The sequence below is a fragment of the Gorilla gorilla genome, chromosome 7 (assembly GCF_029281585.2).
Source record: "Gorilla gorilla gorilla isolate KB3781 chromosome 7, NHGRI_mGorGor1-v2.1_pri, whole genome shotgun sequence".
In the NCBI taxonomy this organism is placed as follows: Eukaryota; Metazoa; Chordata; class Mammalia; order Primates; family Hominidae; genus Gorilla; species Gorilla gorilla.
The window spans coordinates 137,796,486-137,823,692 of record NC_073231.2 but is presented as its reverse complement, the minus strand read 5'-3'; the positions used below and the strand labels follow the sequence as shown (position 1 = coordinate 137,823,692).

The 27,207-nt window shown below is 34.8% G+C and overlaps 1 protein-coding gene across 4 annotated transcripts in view; it reads right to left on the bottom strand.

Annotated features, from left to right (window-relative positions):
* Nucleotides 1-27,207, bottom strand: part of EFR3A (EFR3 homolog A) — a 109,304-nt gene that overhangs the window by 17,467 nt on the left and 64,630 nt on the right. For all 4 annotated transcript variants that reach the window (XM_004047535.5, XM_019032554.4, XM_063709496.1 and 1 more), the window contains exons 10-18: nucleotides 25,408-25,575; nucleotides 19,921-20,035; nucleotides 18,967-19,018; nucleotides 17,040-17,212; nucleotides 16,638-16,713; nucleotides 11,699-11,860; nucleotides 10,941-11,072; nucleotides 9,742-9,809; nucleotides 8,318-8,445 (exon numbers count right to left, since the gene is read on the bottom strand). In XM_004047535.5, coding sequence (XP_004047583.1) covers nucleotides 8,318-8,445; nucleotides 9,742-9,809; nucleotides 10,941-11,072; nucleotides 11,699-11,860; nucleotides 16,638-16,713; nucleotides 17,040-17,212; nucleotides 18,967-19,018; nucleotides 19,921-20,035; nucleotides 25,408-25,575 — 1,074 coding nt within the window. The remainder of the gene's footprint in view (nucleotides 1-8,317; nucleotides 8,446-9,741; nucleotides 9,810-10,940; nucleotides 11,073-11,698; nucleotides 11,861-16,637; nucleotides 16,714-17,039; nucleotides 17,213-18,966; nucleotides 19,019-19,920; nucleotides 20,036-25,407; nucleotides 25,576-27,207) is intronic.

The following is a 27,207-nucleotide window of genomic DNA, read 5'->3' as shown; positions in this document are numbered from 1 at the left end:
CCTTATATCTCTAATATTTTCACGAAACAGTGAAAGCTGTCAGCTAACTCTGGTTCTAGGATGACAGTTTGGGAAGCAATGTCTAAAGGTGTTTACAGTGCATTACAATTTGTGGGCTGAAAGAATTTGCTGTTTCAATTAATATCTCCTCCAGCATTGTCCATTCAGTCATCTCCATCAGCTGTTGTTATTTTGCTTTATAATTTGACCACTTCTCCAGAAAGATGTTGTCTTTACCTGAGTGCTCTAGCTAATCTACTTTTGTGCCCCCAATTCATTTGTACAGTCTGAACAAATTGCTCTGATTTTTCACTACTGACTATGCTGAAGTCCTGTAATTATAATCCCAACCCCAACCACTCTTCTGACAGCGCTTTTAAATAAAATTCCACGGTCTTCCAAATCACTAAATTCAAAAGCTATTCCTAGCCCATTTTCTGCTTAACCACTTCATGAACATTTGAATTTGTTGATCATAATGTCCTTACATACATTCTTTTCTACTTCTGTTTTTCTACTTTAGCATTCAATACTCAACAAATCTAGGAAGTGATTAGAGATCCTGTTAGGTGTTAGGGACAGTCTGCTGAATAGACATTACACATCCCGTGCAGCTTACAGTTTAACAGGGAAAATATACAATAAAATCACACAAATTATTAAAGTGTGATGAGAGTACAGGATGCTAGGAAAATATCCAATAATCATGATTACAGTCGAAAAAAGGAAGTCACTTTGTGTATTCTAACATATAGAATTAGAGGCTTATTCAACCCTTGGAAAGCTGAGTGAGTAAAAGTTAGGCTACCCATCGGATAGTCTCAATCTGCAGCATGGAGATGGTAATTCTCAAGAAGCTTCTGGAAGCTTCTAGTCTGATCTCCACCCATTTGAATGCTACACTGTCTTTCAAAGATAATAGTTTTTCCTCTTCTACTTGCAAATTTTTCTGAGTGCTTTTCATTGTCAGTCTCTGATTCTGAAAAAACATAGCTCCAATTTTTCCTTTACGATACAGAAGAGAATTCAGAAAGGGTGACAATGATGCCAAGTTGGCTACTGTTCTACTCCCAGTCCTAAAAGGAATGTACTCACCCAGGTCACATCCCAGGACTTCTAACTCTCTCAAAGAGTTCCCAGGTACTATTAGGGTTGCAGCTGGCACCTAGTAAGTACTCTATAAATACTTGTGTGACTGAGCAGGATTCCGGCACCTCCTTTTCTGAGTTCAACATTTCCAATTTCTTATTAACCAATTCTATTTGACATGTTCTAAATCCAATTCCGCATCTCTAAATAAGCCATCTTTATCTCCACATTGTCCTATTTATTTTCAAGAGTGTCATCATTCAAAATCTTCATCTTTTCTTACCTAAACTCTTAGTATAGCTTTCAAGTGGGTCTTCCTAGTATGTTTCTCCCTTCTACACTACCAATAGAGTTTTCTAAAACAGATCATTTTCAGTCCTAATTATAATTGTTAAACAAATGCAGCCCACTGCTTAATGCAGAGTTCCCAAGGTTTTCTACCTCACTGCACACATTAAATTATAATGCATGCATGGTACACAGAGATAAATGGAAGGGCCTGATCATATTGCAGGCTCAGACTGCCCCAGGCCCTCTCCAGCTACCTGAAGAGCTAAGGAGAACAGTACCCAGACACACCTATAATGTTCCCCCAAAACAGTAGGGAAGCTCAGGTCTAGAATCAGCGTAACAGCAGAGTTACTGTATCATCTGGCAACACTTCCTCTTTCTCTCTCTCTCTTTTTTTTCTTCCTGAGACAGTGTCTCTTCTCTGTCACCCTGGCTGGAGTACAGTGGTGTGATCAGAGCTCACTGCAGCCTCAAACTCTTGGGCTCACGTGATTCTCCCATTTTAGCCTCCCGAGTAGTCAGGACTACAGGCATGTGCCACCGTGCCCAGTTAATTTTTTTTAACTTTTAAGTTCAGGGGTACATGCGCAGGTTTGTTATAAACATAAATTTGTGTCATGGGGGTTTGTTGTACAGATTATTTCATCACCCACATATTAAGTCTAGTATCCATTAGTTGTTTTCTGGATGCTCTCCTTTCTCCCACCCTCCACCCTCCAACAGGTCCCAGTGTGCATTGTTGCCCTCTATGTGTCTGTGTGTTCTCATCATTCAGCTCCCACTTACAAGTGAGAACATGTGGTATTTGGTTTTCTGTTCCTGTGTTGGTTTGCACACACCTATGTTCATTGCAGCACTGCTCACAACAGCAAAGACATGGAATCAACTGGCTAAATTTTTTGTTTTAACTTTTTGTAGAAATCGGGTATTTTTTTTTTTTCTCAAGCTGGTCTCAACTCTTGGCTTCAAGCAATCCTCCTACCTCGGCCTCCCAAAGTTCCAGGATTACAGGTGTGAGCCACTGTGCCCAGCCTATGCTCCATCTTTCTAATCCCATTCTGTATATACTGTGATTTTACTTTACTGAAGGGGCAAAGAATGAAGAATTAACAGCAATCAGCAAGAAACTGGTTTCTCTCTTACTGACAACTCCTCTACTCCAAGATAGCCTTCCATGGTTGTAACTAATGCTGTTAGTCAATATTATAGTTTGCCCCTTTCTGGGGATGTGACAAGACTGCAATTTCTGTCCTCTCTGTGGTTAGGAGGGGTTCTGTAACAAGTCCTGGCCAATACAGTATGAGTAATGTGCGAGACAGTGGTAGCTCCATTAGCTTGGATTCCAGAATGTGGATGATGTATAGTTATGTACAGCGAGTCTGAGCAATAAATAAATCTTTACTGTTTCAAACCATTAAGAACTTGGGGTTGTTTGCTACTATAGCATAACCTAGCTAGGGTTTCTTAACCTTGACACTATGGACATTTTTGGCCAGATAACTCTTGCTGTGGGAAGCTGTCCCTTGTATTATAAGATGTTCAGCAGCATTCCTAGCTTCTATGCACTAGATGCCAATAGGCCTGTCTCATCTCTCTCTGTCCCAGTTGTGACAACTAAAAATTTCCCCAAGATTGCAAAATTCACCCTTAGCTGAGAACCAGTAACTCAGTCCATCCTATTGACAGACCTTTCTACAATTTTACCTGTATGTCACCACCATGTTAACTAAGCTTCTTAAAACACTAACCACATAACTTCCCAAGCTATGCCCCCCAAACTGCTTGTGAATTAAAAGGACATTCTAGGCTCTCTCATCAGATCTTACCAACAGTAACTTCAACCTTCCCTAATTAATCTAGTGTTCAACTCAAAGATGCCTGTTTTCTAACCTCTGTGCACGCTGTGGGATATCTGCTTTCTAGAATCATGTCATTTCCTGCCCTTCTTTGTCATCCTCTTCACTACAGAGATTCTTATCTTTCAAGGCCTATCTGAACATCACATCGCTTCCTTAAAGTGTTAAATATTACTCCAATTATTTCTACTTGTCCCTCTTTCTTCTGAGCTACAAAAACTTACTACCAGTTATTAATGAACTTCCCTTCCATCATCCTTCACCCTTGTACTACCGTCATGTACACTGATGTCTGACCTATATATCCATGCACGAAATTCAGTGAGACTCTGGGTTTTGTATCTCCCATACAAAAGTCATCCAGGTTCTACTGCATGAAGGCTGAAGGTACAGAATCAGTACATACTCAACTGCAACAAAACAGGACACATCGTTTTGCAAGAATTTTCAGGATGAGAATATTTTATATCCTGCATGTGGCTACTGCTGAGTTAACCTAGACCCTGTATTTTTTGTTTTTCCTTCATAATCATATGCTTTGATACAAATAACTGGACATAAAGACATCAATGGAATTGCCACAAAGCAGTATGTGGTCATGCCTGCTGATCTGCTTATAGCATCTAGGTAAATTAACTTTCAAGGTCTCACCGGAAGTGAAAATAAGGGCTTCTCTCAAAGGAGGCTATAAAATAATTTCTGGGTTAATTTATGAAAGCTGAGGGGTTGCAGAAAGAAAGTCATGTTGAAGCCAATAATAAAAAAGAAAAGACAAGTATGGGGGCAGGAAAGGGGTCACTGAGCGGCAAAATCATTGAGAACAAAAAGGAAATATAATGTTGTCTCAAAGGTGATCAATAATCATCTTCTAGGAAAATCCAAAGACAGGTCTTAATCAATTTTCTACTTCTCTGAAGCTTCAGCAATTTGTGCCACCTTTCCCTTTTTGGAAGCTCCTCTACCTGCCTTCTCACCCCCCAACTTCCTAGCACCCACATTCCAACATTACCTTACTTTCCTTTCACATTCTTGAGACTTTCGGCTTTGGAGCTTTACGTTCCTTCCCAACATGGCCTCTCCTCGGGAAAAGAGAACTGTCTAAAGCCATTCCATCCTCTTTCTCTCCATGCCTTCACTGTGAGAAGTCATCCTCCCTGAAGGCTTTAGCAAAATCCCCTATGTTGCTGTTTTCAAAATTTTCATTATAACCTCCTAACCCTCACACAAAACCCAGTCCTATCTCCTAACTGCCTACAAGCTACTTTACTTGCATGCTCCACTGTCAAACTCAACAAGAGGTTTATCTCCAAAACCAGCCACTTTTTCCTATTCATTTCTATTAATAAAAACTCTATCCTTCTACCACCCCAGATTCAAAACTACTTATAGAGAGTTTCAGCTGAAATATGTACTTCTTTCCTTCTTCACTTGAACGCAGCTGATATGGTTTGGCTGTGTCCCCACCCAAGTCTCAACTTGAATTGCATCTGAAGAATTCCCACCCGTTGTGGGAGGGACACAGTGGGAGGTAACTGAATCATGAGGGTTGGTCTTTCCCACATTATTCTCGTGATAGTGAATAAGTCTCATGAGATCTGATCAGTTTATCAGGGGTTTCTGCTTTTGCTTCTTCCTCATTCTTTCTTGCCACTGCCATGTAAGAATTGTCTTTCACCCTCTGCCATGATTGTGAGACCTTCCCCAGCCACATGGAACTGTAAGTCTAATTAAACCTCTTTCTTTTGTAAATTGCCCAGTCTCTGGTATGTCTCTATCAGCAGTGTGAAAATGGACTAATACACCAGCTATATCTGTCATCCCTCCCAGAAAAACAAAACACACACAAAAAAACAAGCAAATGAAATGGTAAGTAAATCCTATGCATCCCCTCAGTTTTACACCATTCACTCAAGTGCCCAAGCCAGAATCCTGGACAAAATCCCTGGCTTTCTTCTTGTCTCTCCATACCAATCAAATGCCTATAAATTCTCTCTCATAAATTTTTCTAGAATCTACCTACTCTGTATCCTCACTGATGCCTCTTTACTATGGGCCACTGTCATTTCTCCTAAGGATGACTAACATGCCATCAAAATAAATAGTCACCCCATCTCCAGTTTGCAAAATTACAACCAAAGTACTACTTCTAAAATGCAACTCTGATCATGTTATCCTCTGATTAAAATCACTCATGCTTCCCCATTGCCTTCAGAACAGAGTTCAAACTAGTTCACCTTGCTTTACAATTCCTAACTCCACTCCCTGAAGTCTGCTGTTACTCTATATTAATTCACGGAACAAATCCTGTTCTTGCCTACCTCATTCCTTCACACATGTTGTTACTACCATATGAAGCACAGTTCACTTGCCTAACACCTGTTTCAAGCTCATCTTAGAGGCTTTTTCCTCTGGAAGATATCCCTGGCCAGCCAAACCTGGATTAAATATTTGTATGTGCTATTGGAGGACCCTAAATGTCCCTAATAATAGCCGAATAGTCATATTACAATTGCCTGGTTATTTATCTTCTTAGAGAAAAATTATATAATGAAATTAACTTATTTCCTATGCACCTAGAATAATACCAAATCAGCTGCTGTGTTTTGTGGTTCAAGTGAACAATACATTTAAGAGAGACTGTGAGCTTTGTGAAAGTAGGGACCTACCCATCTTGTTCATTCTGGCTTTTGCTTGCACAGCAGCTGGCACACTGGAGGTGCTCGCTTAATACTTAAATAACTGTATGAGTTGACTGAAGCCACTGGTACCTCTGAACGATTCAGATGGGGGACACTACTGTTTTCCCCTCACAAAGCAGTACTTGGTACAGGCCTAAACATACACTATTCATTCGAATTCTAGGTTGATTAGAGATAAGTAAAATACAATAATCAGCTAACATTTATCAACCACATTATGATGATGCCAGGCATCAACAGTTCAATAAACTTTAGGTAGATCATCATTCTTTCTCTAGATCTAGTTATCACTGTGTTTCATTCATTCATCTGCTTTTCCCACTAGACTGTATTCCTTGAGGATAAGAATTGCATCTTAACATCTTTCTACCCTATGAAAGTCATAACAGTGCCTGATATATATTACATTGTAGGCACTCAGTAGAAATTAGAGAAAGAAATGGTAAAAATCAATCTGAATCTTTCTGGATGCCTGAACAATATTTGAGTCCCTGAAAAATAGTGAAATCAAATAATTTATTAAGCAACTAACTGGAGAGGCGGTTAGTGGTGTCACCTAATCATTTAATTCAATTTTAGCCTCACTATCCTCATTTGTAAACAAAGATAATGCTATCTTCCTCACCAAACCATTATGAGAATTACATAAGAAAATGAATACTAAGCACTTATCTCAGTGCCTAGCACACAGTGCATAATAAATGGTAGCTACTATTGTGATGATGATGGGTACTACATGACACACAACAAACTAAATATGTTCTGCTTTTTATTTTAATACATTGTTCTTAAATCCCTTGAATTTTTTAAATGAATATCTGATGGTTACACAGAAAAACGAAATTTAATTACAGATTCAGTATCCCATAAAATATCACTGTTTATTCTGTTTCTGCATTAAGGTAGGATACTAATGCCACAGATAGGTTCTAAACTATCAGTCTTCACAAATCAGAAAAATCTAGTAGGATTTCTAGTAGTGCAGTTATACAATTAAGTAGACACTAAAATATACAGAATTCTTCTAGTCATTGGTAGAGATGCATTATGAGAGAATACATCTTTTTTAGGGGTGGGAGGAATCAGGGAAGTGCAGACCATTTGTTAAAAATTTTGAAAGTACCAGAGCTTTCATTAAAAATTGTTAAGAGTTAAAGGAACAGGGTAAAAAGAAATAACAGGCGTAAAAATAAACTAGGGCTATAAGGAAGATAAAGGAAAATAATAATTAAACTAACTATAGAAAATATGCAGGCCACTGGCCCCATTTTCTAAAAGGCACATTTTATTAAGCTATTTTCCTAGAGGACAGGTAAGGGAAAGGGCAGGCCAAACTGACAACTGGATTTACCTTTGTGCTTGTGCCTGGGTTTAAGAGGTTTTTTGCTTGAAGGAAAGAGAGCTAAATTCAAATTATAAGAGTAAAATATTTTAAATGTTTTTTTAATATTTTAAATTATAAAGCTCTAATAATCTTTTATTCTTAGCACTTTTATTTCCTCAAGGAGTTCCTGAGGAACACAATCTTTTATAGCATAAAATTTAAAAGAAAATGCAAAAGCACTCATTAACATCTCAGACTGTTATGAACAACTATTACTGTACTAAATGTATATATTTTGGATCCATGTTATTAAAAAAAAGCCATTTACAAAGACTGCACTACTTGTAGTGACTAATCCAGAAATCTTTCTAAGTGAAATCAAATGGTTCTCTTGTAGAACAGAGGTGTCCCCAAAGAACTAATTCACTTACAAAATTTAATATTTATATAGTCACCAAATTAAAATGAAAGCATAAGACATAAATTCTTTGATTTTAATTTTTACAGTGAAAGTTGAATACAAGACACTATGCAATTTTGCCTTCAAACAGAATTATTTCAGGCAATGGGAAAAATAGAAGGAAATATATAGTTCACAGAGAAAAAAAAATCCCTAACTCAAAAAGTTCGTAGTTTTATTTATATAACAACAGTCTGTACTCTTTCAAATAACGAAAGTTGCCTAATTCATTAACCTAAATAATCACTTATCATTAAACAATTTTCATCAATTTCCATAAAGTAAATAGAATATCATTTAATAAGAAAAGATCTCACTTTAAAATATACTATTAAATAAAATATTAAGTATTATAACAATAAATATTCAAGGACTTGATTTGCTCCTGGTAAAATCATATCTATGTCATTAGAGATTTACTGAAGGTTTTCAATAGCAAAATTAAAAAACAGAAGTAAATACTCTTAAGCATTTGAAAATGGCTGGGCTATAGTAAGGACACACACCAGAATTAATTTTCATTGGTAACTGGGTAATGAAAAAATTACTATAACATAAGCAATCACCAGAGTGAGAGTTCTAATTATCCTCCTCTTACCTGTTACTTGTGGTACATATGGAACTGACAATCTCTCAACACTATATCCACTCCCACCTAGAGACTCTGCAATCTTGTTGGTCAGAAAGTACAAATCTTTTTCATGCTTCTCTAAAGATTTTGGAAGCCTGCGAAGTTCATCAAAACAACAATCATTCAGTATTAAATTACTGAGCAAAAATAAGTTACTATGCAAAACATTCCAGAGCAAAAGCCTCAATATTCTAAATATAAACACAATGTAAACTGTAGTAGAAAAATCAGTATATTTAAGGCAACTAATTTGAGCTCTTTAAAAACACACAGTATGTGGTCCCATATATTAACCATTCTGCAGTGATTCTTCTCTCAGTAACATTCCAATAGTGAATTCAGCCTTATATTACTCTGTTGATCTTTACTTGTTAAGTAATAAAGAACACTAAATGTAGCTTTTATCGTCATGTTAATTAAAAAGTGTACTGAGAGACAAAAAAAAAAAAAAATCATTAGCCCACTGATTGTTAATGAAAACCACATTAGCCAGCTAAGTGTTAGGAAGTACTTGCCCACCCACATAAGGTTTCACTTTCCTTGCAAACTGCTTGATATTATCTTATGCTGATGCTTTCAAAATAAACTGCTTTTATAGCCCAAAAGTTCAAACAAAATATTATTCATATATATACTTTTCTTTAGAGAACAAGAAATAATGCAGGAAATAACACTGATTTTCCTTAATACATTCTTTCTTCCACAATATTTTGAGTATTGTTACCTATTACTGAACGTCTTCAACAGGATACTGTACTCTCGTAAAGGTTTGATCATTTACATATGAGAACATAAAATATGCTATATTTAAGAGACATATCCAACATTTTTTAAAAAGTGGGGTAAGTTTTCTTATCTTTTTTTTTTGAGATGGAGTCTCGCTCTGCTCTTTCGCCCAGGCTGGAGTGCAGTGGTGTGATCTTGGCTCACTGCAACCTCCACCTCCTGGGATCAAGCGATTCTCCAGCCTCAGCCTCCTGAGTAGCTGGGCCTACATGCACATGCCACCATACCCAGCTAATTTTAGTATTTTTTAGTAGAGACGGGGTTTCGCCATGTTGGCCAAGCTGGTCTAAAACTCCTGACCTCAGGTGATTCACCCGCCTCAGCCTCCCGAAGTGTTAGGATTACAGGCGTGAACCACTGCGCCTGGCCAAGTCTTATTCTTAAAAAATTTTTTCAAGATTGACTCCATGTTGTGCATAAGTCAACATCCATAATGTGCAGGCCCTTTTATAACAAGGGAAATAATTAAATGAATTAAATGACACAAAACGATGATTAGTATAAAGCACCAGGAACTACTGTAACAATATTTACTCCTTTATAATTATTACTGATGGGTTTATCAAGTCAGTACCCCATCCTTAAAATGTAAAGAATTAACATACATGCACTTATCTCTGAAGATATGCTCTGGTAGAAAATAAGGGGCTTCCATAGTTCGAATTTCAATAACCTAAAAAATATTCAAAAACAGAACAAAAATCAAAAACCCTACCCCTCAGGACCTTGCTATAAAAACTCAGAAAACAGCTTAAAAACAACACAACTTTAAACATTTATAAGAAATACCATCACTTTGTTTTTGAATTTAAGCTAAGTTTACAGCCCAAATGTAAAGTTTGTTTTGTTTTCACATCTATTATTTTTAAAATTTAACAGATAAAACTGTGACAATAAAATAATATATAAAGCAAAAAATGATGACACATTACATTTGATTAAGCCTATTATAATAAAGCAAGAATATCTATTTTCTCAAATGCACTATTTTGGAAATCGCTTTACAAATCACCATCCTCCACCTGCTGCATTACCTTTTGCAGCCTGTGTACAAGGTCTCCAGGCACTTGTGTGGTCTGGCTCCTCCAATGAACTGTGAGCAAAGAGGCACTCTGCTTTTGTAGTATTTACTTCTCTAGTGGTGGGCATCAAATATTCACTCAAATGTCTGATTAATGAATGGATGAGTTTTGTTTCTTAGAGTACACTACAAGTCTACATTTTAGCAAGGACTAAATGATGTGCTTCCAATTTAAGAAAAATAAAGTTCTCTCTTACAGATGTCTTTAAAAGTGGACTTTTTCTGCTAGGTAACTTGGGGGCATTGAAATGTTTATTAAGTCATGCAAATAACGATGTAAGAGTTACTGCTAAAGACAACTAAATATATTTGAAAGACACAAGACAATTCTCTGAGATGCACATTAATTATTCAACTTTTGAGATCTGCCTCAAGTAGTTCAGAATAAACAACAAAAGAGTATAATTTAAGAAAATTTACATACTAAGAGTCATAAGGGTTCAAAGGAAAAAAGTCATAGAATAAATCACATAAGGTATTCTAAAAGAAAACCATATATTCCATTCAACCACTACATTAAACTATAATAAAACAACATGCATCTAAGAAAATATAAAAACAGTAGCTGCAGTTTTAGCTGTAGTTTCAGTTTACTGGCTGTAGATTTTTATAGAATTATCTTAATTTGATACGTAATCACCAAAGTTAAAAATAATCATCATTGGAATAAAATTAGCAATTCTGTACAAAATTCAAATTTAAGGACTTTTCTAAATACATTACCTTGCTAACATGCTGGCAAAATGCAGGGACAGCTATCATCTGACTTACAAAGTTGAGGTATGCTGCAACCAGTGCCATGATTCCACAACGATGGAACATTGGCAAATTATCCTCATTGATAATTGCACTGTCCTTTAATAAGAAACAAACACATCAGAGAGATCAAGTTCTTATACTTCACCAGCATTTTCTCTGATTACACTGGAAAACTGCAGGTAGTTTGGAAAGCTAACAAAAATGCCACTTTATCAGAAGTTATTTTCTAAAACAATTCTGAAAGGAAAACGAATGTTCTTTTACAAGAGAGTTAATTTTTTCAACTTAAACTCTCTTCCCTAGGAAAGCCTTTCCTGTTCTTATATATATACACACACACACGCACATGCATATATAGCCATTGCATACTGTCCTTCTATTACATAACACTTATGCAACTCTAATTAAACAACTGCATGTATGTCATTCTTATTTAGTGACTATCCCCCCCAGTGTAGGAAGTGTGGATACAGGGACTATGTTTGTCTGCTTCATCACACTATATCCCTGTGGCCTTGAAGGATATTTAGCACACAAGTTGATGCTCATGCAACACATGTAAAAGGAATAAACGAAGAATGAAATCATAGTCTTGAGTATTTTAGATTTACAACTAGATACCTCCCTTTTAAAATTCATGTCCTTGGATAACGGCAACATTTCAAAGATGGTGTCTGCTTTATAAAAAATGTTTTCTGCAGTGAATGGTTATGAAAGCATACCTGTAAAGCAATGGCCAGTCGAATGAGATCAATAACTACTTCTTCATTAGCCAGTTCAATAGTTATAAGAGCAAGAGAAGTATAAAGTAGTTCATAGTTTTTCTGAACATTGTCTTCCTCTTTACAACCCAAATATATGTGCCGATACAGCTGTTGCCCATTCTGAGGAGAAAAGACAGAGGACAAAGGTAATTTTGCTTAAAATGTAGAAAAGGCAGATTTCACATGCATACGTTTTTACAGTGTAGCTGTGTTATTATATAGCTTAACATGGAAATGAAATTTAAGTTGATCAGATAGTCAAATTTCAATTATAAATATCAAACAACATGCTAATAAACAACTACAAACTAATGTTAAAGTTGAAGACAAACCTTAAATAAAAATAACCAGTAAAAAAAAGTTCCTGTGCTAACAATGAAAATGTTTTTTAATAGTAATTTGAAAAAACAAAAGCAAATTATGGATTGACTTGAGAAAAAAGTGAAATGGATGGCAGAATCCTGACATACTTTGGCAATACAGCCTCAGCAATGATAAAGAATATTGTATTGAGAGGAAATGTACTGAGGCTCTCTTGACTGGGGAACAATCCCTGTGCTGTGGGTTAGCCGTACAGAGAAGAGCATCTGCAGGTTCTGTTACATTTTGGCATGCAGTCCCTGAAGGTGAGTCTAAAGCCTATTAACAGAGAAGAGGTTATAGAAACTCCCCAGGTATTGCACAGAGGTCTCCCCTAAACTAGACTGATCTAAGTAAAGATTATTATAATAAAGATTTATTATTTATTATTATAATAAAGATTATTATAATAAAGATTTATTATTTATTATTATAATAAAGATTATTAAAGCCTTTCCTTTCTAAAGCATTCCTGGATATAGGTGCAATGCCACATCCAGTCACAATGGCGACATTAACTCAATTAGCTCTCAACTCTAACTGCCCGCTGGAATCACTGGACAACTGGAACGACCACCATGCTCTTGCCCTCCCCACTTCTCACTACTGTCCACCCTCCTCCAATATGATGTAACTGGTCAGTGGCAAAGCACAAGCATTAGTATTTTTCAAGTATAAAGCTCCCCATGTGGTTATAATGGGCAGGCAGGGTTAAGAACACTCATTTTTTCCCACGTGGAGAGACTTTAGGCTTAATATTCCAAGCCTGTTTCTCAGAAGATTCTTCTGATCATTTTAGGAGAAGAAACTGGACGAGAACAGCACAGACTCTTCTAAAGCCAGCATGTCAGTAACAAGTATGCATTCTGCTCTGTTCTCTATTTAATATGTACTGAGGTCCCATCCCGGTAAGGAGGCCTATAGTTCTCCAGCTGTGACAATGACTGACTGGTTAAGTCGGCTTAAATCTGTGTTACAGTGTTAGTAAGTCTTTTTTGGCTACAGATATAAAGCTACCCACCAGATTCCTTTATTTCTGAAGTTGTTATTTTGGTTTCCACCTTTCTGAATCTAGAGTCTGTCTCTCTCTTTCTTTCTCTCTCTCAAACACATAAGGTTTCTATACTTGGGTGGGGTAAAAAAAACTGTGTATTGGGTCCTCTCAAAACCTCAAAATATTCTTGAATTCTATGGTTCTAAACATCATTAACAAACATTAAAGTGGTGCATACATACGTGATAATTTAGACTTCAGGTTCCTTAAGTAATTCAAGTTTGTTTTTAAAAATTACCTACTACATAGTCACCATATTAGATGAAATAAAAAATTTGTAATATGTAATGTAAAAATACAAATAGGCATAATAACTTTACAAATTGGTATGGCATTATCTAGTGAATCTGAAGAATACATAACCTATTACTCAGCAATTCCTCTCCTACAGGCCTTGGAGAAATGGGAGTTATATATAGCATAACACACGTACAAGCATGTTTTTAGGAGCACAGTTCATAACACTCACTAAGTGGAAAGAATTCAAATGTCTGACAACAAAAGAAAACTTGTGGTATATTCATATCATGGAATACTACTGAAGCCACACGCAGATGAATTTTACCAAAATAGAGCTGAATTAAAAAAAAAACTAAACATAAAAGAATACACAATGTATGGTTCCTTTCACCCAAATTACAAAAACTGGCAAAACTAAACAATATAGTTCAAGGACATAATGTATATTTAGGTTATCAAACTGTAAAAAAAATTTGAAAGAGTCAATTTCCATCAAAGTCAGAGCAATGATAGTGATTACCTGTAGGGGAGAGGATGGAGTTATGAAGAAGACAGAACATGTGGGATGCTTTTGGTTGTACTGTTGTTCACCTTAAAATAATTAAAGTAATAATTCCCATGTATTTTATATTTCATAATAAAAAGTACTCTTTTCGACATAATTCCTTGATTTGGTGAAACATTAACAAGAGCTTTTTCACATGGTGAGAAACTATATAGTGAGTTGTAGACTCAGTGGTGGCAGCTATTTTCTCTGGAAGAATACGCTTCACTAGGAAATTACAGGTGAAGTGATACCTCCCAATGTATAAGGGGTTCCAGCCCTGGAACCGTTTTTCAAGCAGACTCCGTATATAAGATGCCCCTAAAACATTCAGATGGAGTAGTTTTAGGCTGGGTAGTAATCTAAGACACAGTTGCCTGAACAACGTTAATATAGAAAATATACTGTCTATGCTAAACTAGGATTCTCTTAACTAAAGGCCAGTCCATCATCCTGTGGCTACAGAACCCAATTTTTTTTCTTTAGTTCTTTGCAGAAACTTATCTGACTTGCTAGTTAAGGTTTCATATGAAAATCAAACAACATTTTTACTCATAAAACAAATTGGAAGGTAAATGAAAAATGGTGTCAAATTATAAAAATAAAATTTTGACAAAGGAAAAAAAGTGTGAACACATTGCTTCTAAAGAGAAAGACCCAAAAAGGAATGGTTTACATTAATGACAACAAATGCTTAGCAAGGAAAGTTACTTTAAATTATAAAACAGAGGAATAACTAATTCTGAGAACAGTTTAAGGATTCAAAATCTAACATGAAATAATAGTCTAATCTTGCCGTTAAATTACAGCCTTTCAAATTGGTTGACTAGCAAAATAAACAGCAGAAGTATTATTTCTATAACTCATAATGGATAAAATGAAATCCAGTCTCAATGTTCATGACTGTTTAATGTCATTGCATAAAGTCAAAAACTCAAAAATCAGTTATAAATTGAGTTTACAAAATTCATTATATCAGTAATGATTTAAAATTCCTCAGTATGGAATCAGCCTAAGTGTCCATCAACAGATGAATGGATAAAGAAAATGTAGTGTGTGTGTGTATATATATATATATATATATATACATATATACATATATAATGAAATACTATTCAGCCTTACACTAGAGGAAAATTCTTTCATTTGCGACAATATGCATGAACCTGGAGGACATTATGCTAGGTCAAACAAGTCAGTCACAAGAAATACTGCATAATCTCACTTATATGTGGAATTTAAAAGAGTTGAACTCACAGAAGTAGAGAATGGTGGTTAGCAAGAGCTGGGGCCTGAGAGCGAGGAGGAGGGTATGGAGAGATTATTGATCAAAGGTTACAAGGTTTCAGACAGATAGAAGGAGTTAAGTTTTGAGATCTACTGCACAGCAGGGTGACTATAGTCAATAATAGTGTATTGTATATTTCAAAATAACTAAGAGAGTAAATTTCAAGTATGTCACCATAAAACAAGATAGGTAAGCAAGAAAATGGATATGTTAATTAGCTGGATTTAAACTTTCCACATTATATACATATAATCAAAACATCATATTGTATCCCATAAATGTATACAATTATAATGTCAATAAAAAATATTTTAAAAAATTGTTTGAGGTTCCTCAGTTATGCAGAATTCATTAGGTGATATAAAGAAATAGAAAAATAAAAATTGAGAGGAATTAATGTATCTGTCCTATTTATTAACCAGTTTTTTGATATACAGTATAGCCTCATTTAAATATTTTATTCAAGGAATCACATTAATTTAGGAAGAGTGATGTTTTGTAAATTATTTTTTAAATGAAGTTTTAAAACGGAGTTAACTTGAAACACAGCAATCAATAGTAATGGTAGAGACAGAAACATTAAAGACAGTGTCAGGGAGAAAGCATGGTCTAGTAAAGAGGCAAAAAAGAACATGGATTACGGGTCTCTGCACCTAGCTTCCTACGGGGCTCTGTCTCCTTTTCCTCGCACCTCTAAAAACAGGCTCCCTTAGCAGGCAAGACTGTGTTCGTTATAAGGGCAGCTGGCAGTGTCATGGCTATTGTATCTCTTAATATTGACTCAATGTATAGCAAATATTAGGTGCCCAAGCTTTGGACGAATAATAACCGCACAGAAAGTTTACTCAATATGCAAATAACCATAAATATCATAATCTTCTAAATTCAGCCATTTGCCAGTAGATCTACAGAATTTAAATTATCATCATGAAAATCCAGCTAAAACCATTATTGGGGCAGAGATCCTGCCCAACTCATCTTTATATCCCAAATAGTGTAGAAAACAATGCCTAATAAGACAGTAAAAACTCACCATAGTTAATTTATTTGATGGTGATAGCTATTTTCAGAAACTTGAAGCTGTCTATAAAAGAGCTGCTAAAAGAGGAATCAGTACGTGTGTTTTTTAGTGGGAGAGGATTGCCAGGGCAAGAATTATAGGAAAACATTTTACTCAGAGAAGAAATGTAGAACTACTACAGCAGCCCAACAATAGAATGCTCAAATACAGGCTGGAGGAGACACCGACAGGAATGTTACACTTGAGGGAGGCTGAAGATGGCGTCTTGAGGTCTTTCAAATTCAAAATTCTATGGCTTAATTTCAAGGTCACAGATCAATATAAAACCACCTAACAATTCAAACGGCTGTAATTTACACTATGCATTTATTTTTTTAGAAGATGTCTTACCTTTTTCATGAAACTTGTGTCTTGTCTACAAATTTTTTCTCTTTTTATCTTTAGGTCAGCTACATCCGGTATTATTCTAGAGACGATCAATATATCATTTTTAATGAATAGCACACTTATTTACAATATCACATCTTATATGGAAAACTGTATTTATACTTAGGAGTTTGATAAGCCTGTATGTAATGATACTACTGAATTGCTTCTGAAGAGTACATACGTGCCCTCCAAAAATTTGTTATCTTAAAACATATTGATTAAATTATCTCAATACCAATTAAATAAAATTCTGGATTAATAAAACCTGAACATGCTAGATTTTTAAAAATCACAATACTTAAATACACTAATTTAGCAATTTAAAAACATTATCATTAGATCCATTTCAAAATGGCACATTACCTGATCCCTCGAAGCTTTGCCCTATTGTCATGACGATCCATGAGATTATGCATTACTTCCAAGACCAATTGTCTCAGTTCATAGTCCTCCATGAGAGATGGTGATAACAAAGGATCCAGGAAAGACCCTGGCAGTGCAGTAACAATCGTCTTTGCTTTATATCCAGAGGTCACCTGATTATCGAGAAGAAAACAAACAACCTTTTGTCATGAGTCCTTTTTTTGTAAAATTCTCATATTGTTTTATAAGAACCATAAACTTAGGAAAGAAAATATGGACAGAAGCCTGGAGAAAAGACATAAAAGAAATGTGCAAAGTAATGAAGGATTTTGCTGAATTTATAAAAACATCATTCATAAGAAAAATAAAGTTAATAATAGCACACATTTACCATGTGTTAGGCATGATTCTAAGCACTGCATATGTATTAACTTTGTCCTCACCATATCCCTGTAAGGTAGACACTAGTGAATCTCCATTCATAAGGAGAAACTGAGGCACAGAGAGGTTAAGGTTAGTACAAAACAGATATAAGGAGCTTAGGTGACAAAGAGTAAAAGTAAGACCTGCAAATTTTAAATTTAAGTTCGCAAATTATTCTTTCATTTTAAATTAGGCAGTTGGTTAACAGGAATACATTTTCATTTTGGAAAGCTGTACTTAGTTACTTGATTTGACATTTAAGAGTACGTCAATATCTTCTAAACATAAAACTTTTAAAGAGAATATACTTAAATGCTATTAAACATTTTAAGCATAACATATATTCAGTTGACTATATGGTATAATCAGAAAGGCAAGGCAAAACAATTTACTTAGGGAATTTGTTTAATATAAATAAAGGCTTAGGATCAAATTAAATTGCAGGTGGGAGATCTCAACATATTTTCAGGATTATAAACATGTATGGAACACTTAACATTTACATTTGGGCATTTATTATAGGATGGAGATAGTTTTATAAGTCAGCTGGGAAACTGGTGGGACAACTGTCTACCCATCTGGGAAAATCCATGCCTCATACCACATATAAACATAAACTTCAGATTAAAGTTCTAAATGTAGAGAGCTAAAAATTTTAAAACTGCTATAAGAAAATACAAACAAATGTGTTTATATCATCAGAGGAGGAATGGAGTTCTTATGTAAGATACAAATGAAAAAGTGCAAAACATATAGAAAAAACTGATAAATCTGGCTATATTAGAATTCAAAACTTCTAAATGACAAGCTCCATAAACAGAATTAAAAATAATTAAAAATAAAACCATACAAGGTATTTCTGCACTTGAGAGAGTCTGTTTAAAAAATTAGATCATGTATAGTAAACATTTCTAGGATAAATCTGAAAGATACTGATTTTGAGAGGACACATATGTGCTAGCAATGGCTGAATCAAATATGAGTACAACTGCTAGACAATAACCAGAGGACCTTTCATTCTGGGTATACTTTTCCTTTTCAGCTACTTACAGCCACTTCAAATTTTAAATGGCAAATATTCATTTTAATGAATTATTTTCCCAATCAGAAGCAATTATTTGGTCAGTATGAGACAGAATTAGCATAATATGTTGAAAGAACTTTGGATTTCAAGTCTGAGTTCTGTTTTTTAGCCCAGTGACTTTGGCGGACCTCATCAACTCCTTCCACTCACAGTCTCTGAGCCCAGGTATCTTCATCTATAAGACAGCAAGTTTCTGCCCTCTGTATGTTTCATCATTATGAAGATCAAACACAGTGACAGAAGAAGTGAGAAATAAACGGTAAAAAATATTGGATAATCTTTAAAATGAAGAACATAATAAAATACTAACCATAAACAGTAACTTACTTAAGAAAGAACGGTTGTAACATGAAGCTATTCAATTAATGTTTTCAGTAATTTAAGGTTAAGTGTGTCCTTTATTTGTCTTAAATGCCTTACCATAAGCAAAGATCTCAGCAACATTATCTGAATTCTCCTGGTTCCCAAATCCCTAAAATATACAAAAGGCTGAATTATTATTATACTAATTAGCATTTATATTACTTCATTTATTTCAATTACTGATTTTAAAATTCTATTCTTATTGGCTAAATAGATTTTATTTTTGTAACAGTTTAAGTCATGGCTCACTTCACATGCCAAAGTAAAATTTCACATGAATTAAAACCATATATATTTAAAAATATCAAACAAAAAAATTTGTTATTGGCTCTCAAACAGTCCTATGCATCTGATGACAAGAAAATTAAATCATATAAACAGACAACTACACAACCCAAATTAAGATACCTTAAATTGGAGAAAATAATTACTACAAACATAGTTGATGAATATAATCTTTCTTTAACAAATATGAATAAACAGGTAAGAACAATTTTGAAAAATAACAAATTATGATCAAAGAAATGTAAGTCGAATAAGATACTATTACTTCCTTATTAAATTAACGAAACATTCACAAACAAAAACTTTAGCATATTATAAAATCAAATTAAATGTATAAAATAACGGGGTCACATAATCTTTAAAATTACTTTCAGTTCTAAAATTCTAGGAATAAGCCAATATTTCTGATGTATTGACATTAATGTTTAAAATTTATACAGGAAACTTGAAGCTTTACCCTAAATGTGTATGCACACACAATGTCCAGGCCAAACAATTTCTAAAGATGGAAATATCTGAGAATTTATAAGCTGAAAATGATTCTAAAGGCCTAAAAATGCTAATTCAATTGCTTAGCAATCTACTGTCATAATAATACTAACTGCTTTCCATAGGAATGCCATTACTAATGATTTTTTAAAAAAACAAAACGTTAACATTTTCTAGATTTCGTTAGGATAAAATGTAACTCAAGATTAAGTTCAAATTTACAGTCTGAGAACATACCCTAGTTGACTGATATCCAAAGTATGGGTAGATGTTCCAAAGACAGGTACTTTCCCCATAATGAACATCATGATTTCTGACCTCTGATAATCTGGTAGGTTACTTCCAAAAAATCCTATGAAAGTATTAAGATAAATTTTAGAAACTGAAAAAGTCTACTTTTCCATATAATACAAAATTATTTTTAGCCAAAGTTTTCAATATGTGGTAAAACAATCCCTCAGAAGTCTGTAAGCTACATGTAACATTAAAGGATATTACAATTTCATTTGTACAAAATCATTTAGTTATGTACAATATAAACTGTGTATAATGGACTGGTAGATAAAATGATAAATATATCAAAGTCTTTTTTTTATATAATTATAACAGTGACAAACCGGCATTGACTTGAGTTGACTGGAGTTTTAGAAAAAGGAAAAATATTGGCCGGGTGTAGTGGCTCATGCCCATAATCCCAACACTTTGGGAGGCCGAGGTGGGCGGATCACCTGAGGTTGGGAGTTCGAGACCAGCCTGACCAACATGGTGAAACCTCGTCTCTACTAAAAATACAAAATTAGCTGGGCGTGGTGGCGCATGCCTGTAATCCTAGCTACTCAGGAGGTTGAGGCAGGAGAATTGCTTGAACCTGGGAGGTGGAGGTCGCGGTGAGCCAAGATCGTGCCACTGCACTCCAGCCTGGGCAACACGAGCAAAACTCTGTCTCCAAAAAAAAAAGAAAAAATATTTTGGTAGTATTTCTGATGAAATTCTAGTTCACACATCGTAAGCCTAAATTTTTGTTCCGGTAATCAGGCCACACATTGTCTGATAAAGAAATTAATAATTAGTCACTACTCTGGTTTTCCAGGATTGCTCAAATATTTGAATGTCATTGTAATAAGCCAAGTTTATAGTTTACCCCTGTGAATTAATTCAACATACATAATTCAACATACATAATTCAACTGATGTAAAAAATAAGTAAATAACTTACTTGTCATTTTTCTTATGCAGTCTAGTTTCTGAGAATATTTTAAATTTATCTGCTGTAGCTTTTGATACTTACTTCCTGGTCACAAAAGATTTGTAACCTTTAATTATCATTTACTCACACTTTAAAAGTTTCTTATTTCTTTGAAAGATTGGAACAGACTATCAAATCATGGCTGTTATGTTCCTTTCTTAAAATTCAATGTAGTCATTACAGAAACTTTCTGCATTTTTAGTATTTTTTAAGAATAAGCTGACTTTTCAATGTAACTGTTCAGCTTCTATTACTGGAGTTAATGATGTGTTTATACAAACTCAAACTGTTCTATTCATCATTTTGATTGGACTTAGGGGTAAAAGTCATTTCCCACAATCACGTACATTAGCAGTCAAAAATCTCATAACCTTAACATGACTCCATCTCCATAAAGTATATTGTTGTTAACACTTACGGAATACATATTTATGGAATAAGAAACTATTTTGTATTTGGATCCGCAAAATAACCTTTAGAGTCTAGGTTCTATTATTTGTCTCAGTTTCCTCTTATGGAAATGACGATAAGAGAAGTCAAGAACTCTTACCAAAAAATTACACAGTTAACATTAGGGCCTGAGGTAAGTGTTATTTATTTCCAAAGCTTATGCTATTATTATTCTATACTTCTTCCATACAACTAGATACATTCCTAGTCTTGCAGAAAACTGGACACTGACCTTCTGTTTCAAACAAGTTAGTTATTACCACAAGGACATAAAGTACCCTGCACTTCTCTTTACCACAGCACCTAACAACAGTAAAAGTTTGGAGTTAGCAAGCACTATAATACTTCCCTGTATTCAACAACATTTGTATCTCTGATTCAAGGTCATTCTTCATGCTTTTCAAATGCGTGGAATAGTTTCCTCTAATCCAGTGGTTCCCAAGCTTTGCTGCATATTAGAATTACCTAGGGGAGCTTTTAACATGCTGATGCATAGGTTACATACCAAAGTAATTAAGTCAGAATATCTAGGGGTGGGAGTCCAAGCATCAGTACTTTTCTAAGATCCTGAGGTAATTTCAACGTGCAACAAAGTTAAGAACCACTGTCCTAAGGAAAAACTCTTATTTTTGTCTCCCAAGTATATGGTCAACTGAGTCCACTATATCTGATGTTAATTAGACAAACGACTATTAAAGACCTAAAAATAATAGTAGGAAAGAAATGCAACTAATATATGCTTTAGAATTGCTTTGATTTTTTTTAACTTAAAATTGGGTAGGAGTCTTCAACATGATTAACTCTAAGGATAAAGTCACCAAAAGCATCTCATTCACTATACCTACTGTTTGTATTTGAACTAGTGAAGAGAAATGAGCCCAGAAGAAAAGAACACAGCAGGTAGCTATGTTCTTCACTATTTTAAAAGAAAGAGAAGTTGGCCAACAGCCTGATAACTTAAAGTGCAAAAGCTATAGCAGCCCTGTTCCATGGCCCACCGACAGGAATAATGCCATGATCTGACAACTGCCAGAATACTGAGAAATTAAAAAGGAAACTATTAAGGAAACCAGATTTTTTTTTAAAGTTTGATTTTAAAAGAGAAATCTTACTGTGCCACACTGCATTTCTTTCCTCTCATTTTTAAATTCTTACATGTTATTCTGAATGTGCTGTATCACAGAAATATGGCTTGAGTCTGCTATATATACAGTTTATAATACTTAAGAAACAATACATTAAATATTCTAGAGTGAAAGAGTAACACTGAATTAATTAGAAGTCATTAAAGCAATGTAAATCAATTCTGTGAAAACAAGATTAGCTGATTTAACATCCTCGAATATCGCAAAAAATCTATAACTAACCGAAATAAATGTGAAAGTCACCACAGAAGCGAGGTTCACTATATATTAATACTAACTGTTTTAAGCAATAACTAGAATGTCTATGCTTTATTATGACTCCATGGTAATGTTGGAGTTTATGATATTTTGTCTTTTCAGTCAATCTCAAAATCTTAAGTGCCTACTTTGTGTTAGTGTGTTGAATGAGACACTCCTGGGTATTTCCCTCAATGAGGACAATTTCTAGACATGTGATGAGACTGCAACTAGATGAAACAGAGGTACCACTCCAAGCAGATCAACAAATGCCTCTACAAGGTGAGAGCCCCATGTATCACGAGGCCCTAGTACAAGAACTGGTGTACGCATATGTCCAATAAATAAATAGGTGGTGTCAATGGAGATGGAAAATGCATGTATGCATATCCATAAACTTCAAAAACAAGATGACCAAGAGAAACTCTGTATTAAGTATCCCAAAAGATTATTATAAATAAGTAGCCCATAAGTGAAAAAATTACCCAGATAAAAGGCATAAGCCCAGTTTCAGAAGAAATTTATATATGACTCTACTATTAATTGAAACTATTATTAGGTTAGAAATTAGGTACTAAACCCCAGGAATACCATCCAATTGTGAAATTATCATAGCAACCAGGTAGTTATATTAAAATATGATCTGGCTATCCTAAAGAAAATATTGAAAGAAAAAAGTTAAATTAGAAAAATAGCTTGCTTGCTTGAATCCGTATTTACACAGTCAGATTATTTCATTTCCAAAACTGTAAATTCTCATGGCTGTTTTCTTAAGGAAGCTCTTCACTGTTTGTACTTTGACTACCGACAGGAAAAAAAAAAAAAGAAAATTTAAAAAAGAAAGAAAAGCATATGATATTAAAGTCCAAGATATTGGCATCCAGATCTTAGTCTCTAATACTACTACCCACTAAAAACAACTGCAGCTCCTTTGGAGAAATGACTGATTCCAGGGCTCGGGCAGAAAGTACAGAATTCGTCTGGAACCGCTTACTCATGTAAGGCAGTGCTTTAAAAAAAAAAAAAAAAAAAGGTTCAGGGAGGTGGGGGGATGTCTTGAAGGAGCTCCCATGAGCCAAATCAGGGACAATCTGAGCACTAAAATGATTAACTACAGTAATGAATTATAAACCATTAAAATATAAATCCATTGAGTTCATACCAATAAACAAATACATGCATTCCTACATACATAGAGAGGTAGAAAAGGGGGCTCCTGCTTACAATAGAACATTGAGAGGCAACTGATAGGTTTGGAAGGAGTGCTAGAGTTTAAAAACCATCATTTTGCAGCCATCATCGTAAAGACTAATTCAGACAAGAATTATAAATGAATGCTAGATCTAACCTTAAGTCTGGATGAAAAGCAGAATATCCGCATGATCTGAAAGTGTCTTCTCAGAGCTTGCTTATTATTTGCAATGGAAAAAACTAAAACTATACAGTGGAGGAATATAATAATGCCTTAAGTGATCAAAATTAATATAATGAAAAAGGAGCAAGTTACAGTGTGCACCTCTGGATGTGCTAATCTGAGAAGAACATATCATGTATGTAGTATTCCAGCCAGGAATATCTAACTTGAATTTTTTTTTTTTTTTTTTTTGAGACGGAGTCTTGCTGTCGCCCAGACTGGAGTGCAGTGGCGCCATCTCGGCTCCCTGCAAGCTCCGCCTCCCGGGTTCACGCCGTGCTCCTGCCTCAGCCTCCCGCGTAGCTGGGACTACAGGCGCCCGCCACCTCGCCCGGCTAATTTTTTGTATTCTTAGTAGAGATGGGGTTTCACCGTGTTAGCTAGGATGGTCTCGATCTCCTGACCTCGTGATCCGCCCGCCTCAGCCTCCCAAAGTGCTGGGATTACAGGCGTGAGTCACCGCGCACAGCCTAATCACAAGGAAACACCATACAAAACCAAATGAAGAACTTTCTATTTTTAAAAAAGTGGGAGGGGGACTTTACTCATAAGAAATGTCCATGTCATAATGGAAATGTTCCTGACTAATGGACCTAAAGAAATATTACAACTAAATGCAATATATGATCCTAGATCTTGGATTCAAGGAAAAAATCAATATAGTACATTATTGGGTCAACTGATAAAACTGAAATATGAAAGGTTGATTCAAGTACTGGATCAATCCTAAATTTAGTGATGTTGAAAATTTTACTCTGGTTATATTGAAAAATACATTTATTTTTTGGAAAAATACATCGAAGTATTTAGTGGTAATAGACCATGATGTATGCAACTTCCTGTATCTCGTGGTTTAGAAAAAAATATGCATGTGTATGTGTGCATTCCCACATATACATACACACACAAAGAGACACACATAGGGAGAGAAAGAAACAGAGAGGGAGAGAGAGAAGGCAGGAAGAGATGCAGGAAAGAGAGAGTAAAAGCAAATGAAGAAGTAAATGCCATAAAATGTCAACAATAGATGAATTTGTGTCCTGCAGATTTAATGGAACAACATAGTGTTCTTTGTTCCATTCTCATGCTTGCTTGTTTTCGAAAATTAAGTTTTCAGAAATTTAAGCTATCATTCATCTTTGACAAATGTACTATGATAGTCCAGGACCTTATGTAAGAGCTTTGTAAATCACTGTTTTACATGATAGTTTTGAAAAGTGAAATGTACTCACCTATTGTTTGGATGATAGCATTCTGCACAATCTTCTCATCATTGTCTTTGGAACTTGTATTTAAGTTGACACTGCCTACAGATCCCCCCTGTAAATCATTTGCTTCGAATTCAACGCTGAGACGCAGATGTTTCAAAAGGGTATTGAAGACTTCCAGCACTGTCGGACCTATAAAGGATCACTTATGTGAGAAGATACATGTTTCTAGTATTGCATATTTGAAGTCAATTACCTTATTTCTCCACAGATTGTTTTTGTAATTTTCTAAATAGTCAGAAATCCATAGTAATTTATAAACTATTTCATTTTTTTTAAAAAAGAGTAAATGAGAAATAATTAAGAAAGACCCTCATTATAACAACAAACATTTACTGGGCATTTATGAGCAACTCACCGTTTGAATCTCTGGTTCCACCCTTAAAAAATGTGTATAGGCATGTAAGAATTACCAAAAACTTTCTACCTATTTAATCTTTTCTGTTCACAATAATGTGTACTAGGACAATATTTAACTTAACTGCTGGGTAAGAATCCACAAAATCATATAATATAGCTCACAGAAGCATCAAATATTTATTTTGTATCTTTTGAGACTGAAGGGAGAATATGCCTCAATTATGAGACAGAAACTACCAAATTTATTAGATTCAGGTTAACTGCATTTGTTCTCGCTTTTTGTATAAATCCTCTGCATGTGTTTCTATCACTGCTTCTGTCCACTTTATTTTAATTAGTGGGTTTCATTTCTGCCTTTTACTCTTGATTTAAGCTTCTTCAGGAAAGGCAGCCGTGTTTAAATGCCTCTTCAAACGTATAGAGCCTAGCACAGAGTACCTAACACACAGTAGACATTAATCCATGTGATGATTCAATGTATCATCTATGTTTTATTTCATGATTTGCAATTAAATAACTTTCCAATTAAATAACCAGTTTTATCTCTTCAAGTTACAAGATAAAACAGAAAATTCACATCCAAGATGCCCACCTTTATTTGACAATAAAAGAACAAAAGAATACAGTTGGTCCTCCATATCTGCAGTTCTGGATTCACAGATTCAACCAACTATGGGTTGAAAATATTTGGGGGAAAAAAAAACCCACGATAAAAAAAAAAAAACACAAATAAAAAAGCAATACAGTGTAACAACTAATCACATAGCATTTACACTGCATTAGGTATTATAAGTAATCTAAAGATGATGTGAAGTATGGGAGGGTGTGCACAGGTTATATGCAAAAACTATGCCATTTTATATACAGAATTTGAGTACCTGCAGAGTTAGGTATTCTCAGGGGTCCTCGAACCAATCCCCTGAAGATACTGAGGGATGACTATATCATTAGATAATATATTTCCACTTTGAATTTCAAGCAAAGAAACCATAACCAGATTCTCCTTCAAACTTCTGTATTTCTAATACGCACTATTTCATTTTTGTAGTTACATGTAAGTAAAATATCGTAATTTTTGAACTATCCCTTCTTCTCATTAACCCATTATCAAATCCTATCAACTTGACATTGTCATTCCTACTGCTTCCATGCAAGGGCAAGTTCTTTTCCTCATGGATATAACAATGACACTGACTTGTTATTTCTAATGTGCCCTACATTTTGCTGCCAGAAAAATTATCCTATAGCACATTTCTCACGAAGATTACAGTAAATCTTTAAGGACTATTAATCAGCTGAAGAACTATGTCCAAATTTGGCTACAACTTAATTTTAAAGCCACTTCTCTGACTTCTAAACTAACACCATACATTCTACCCAAAATGGGCCACATAAAATTTTGCT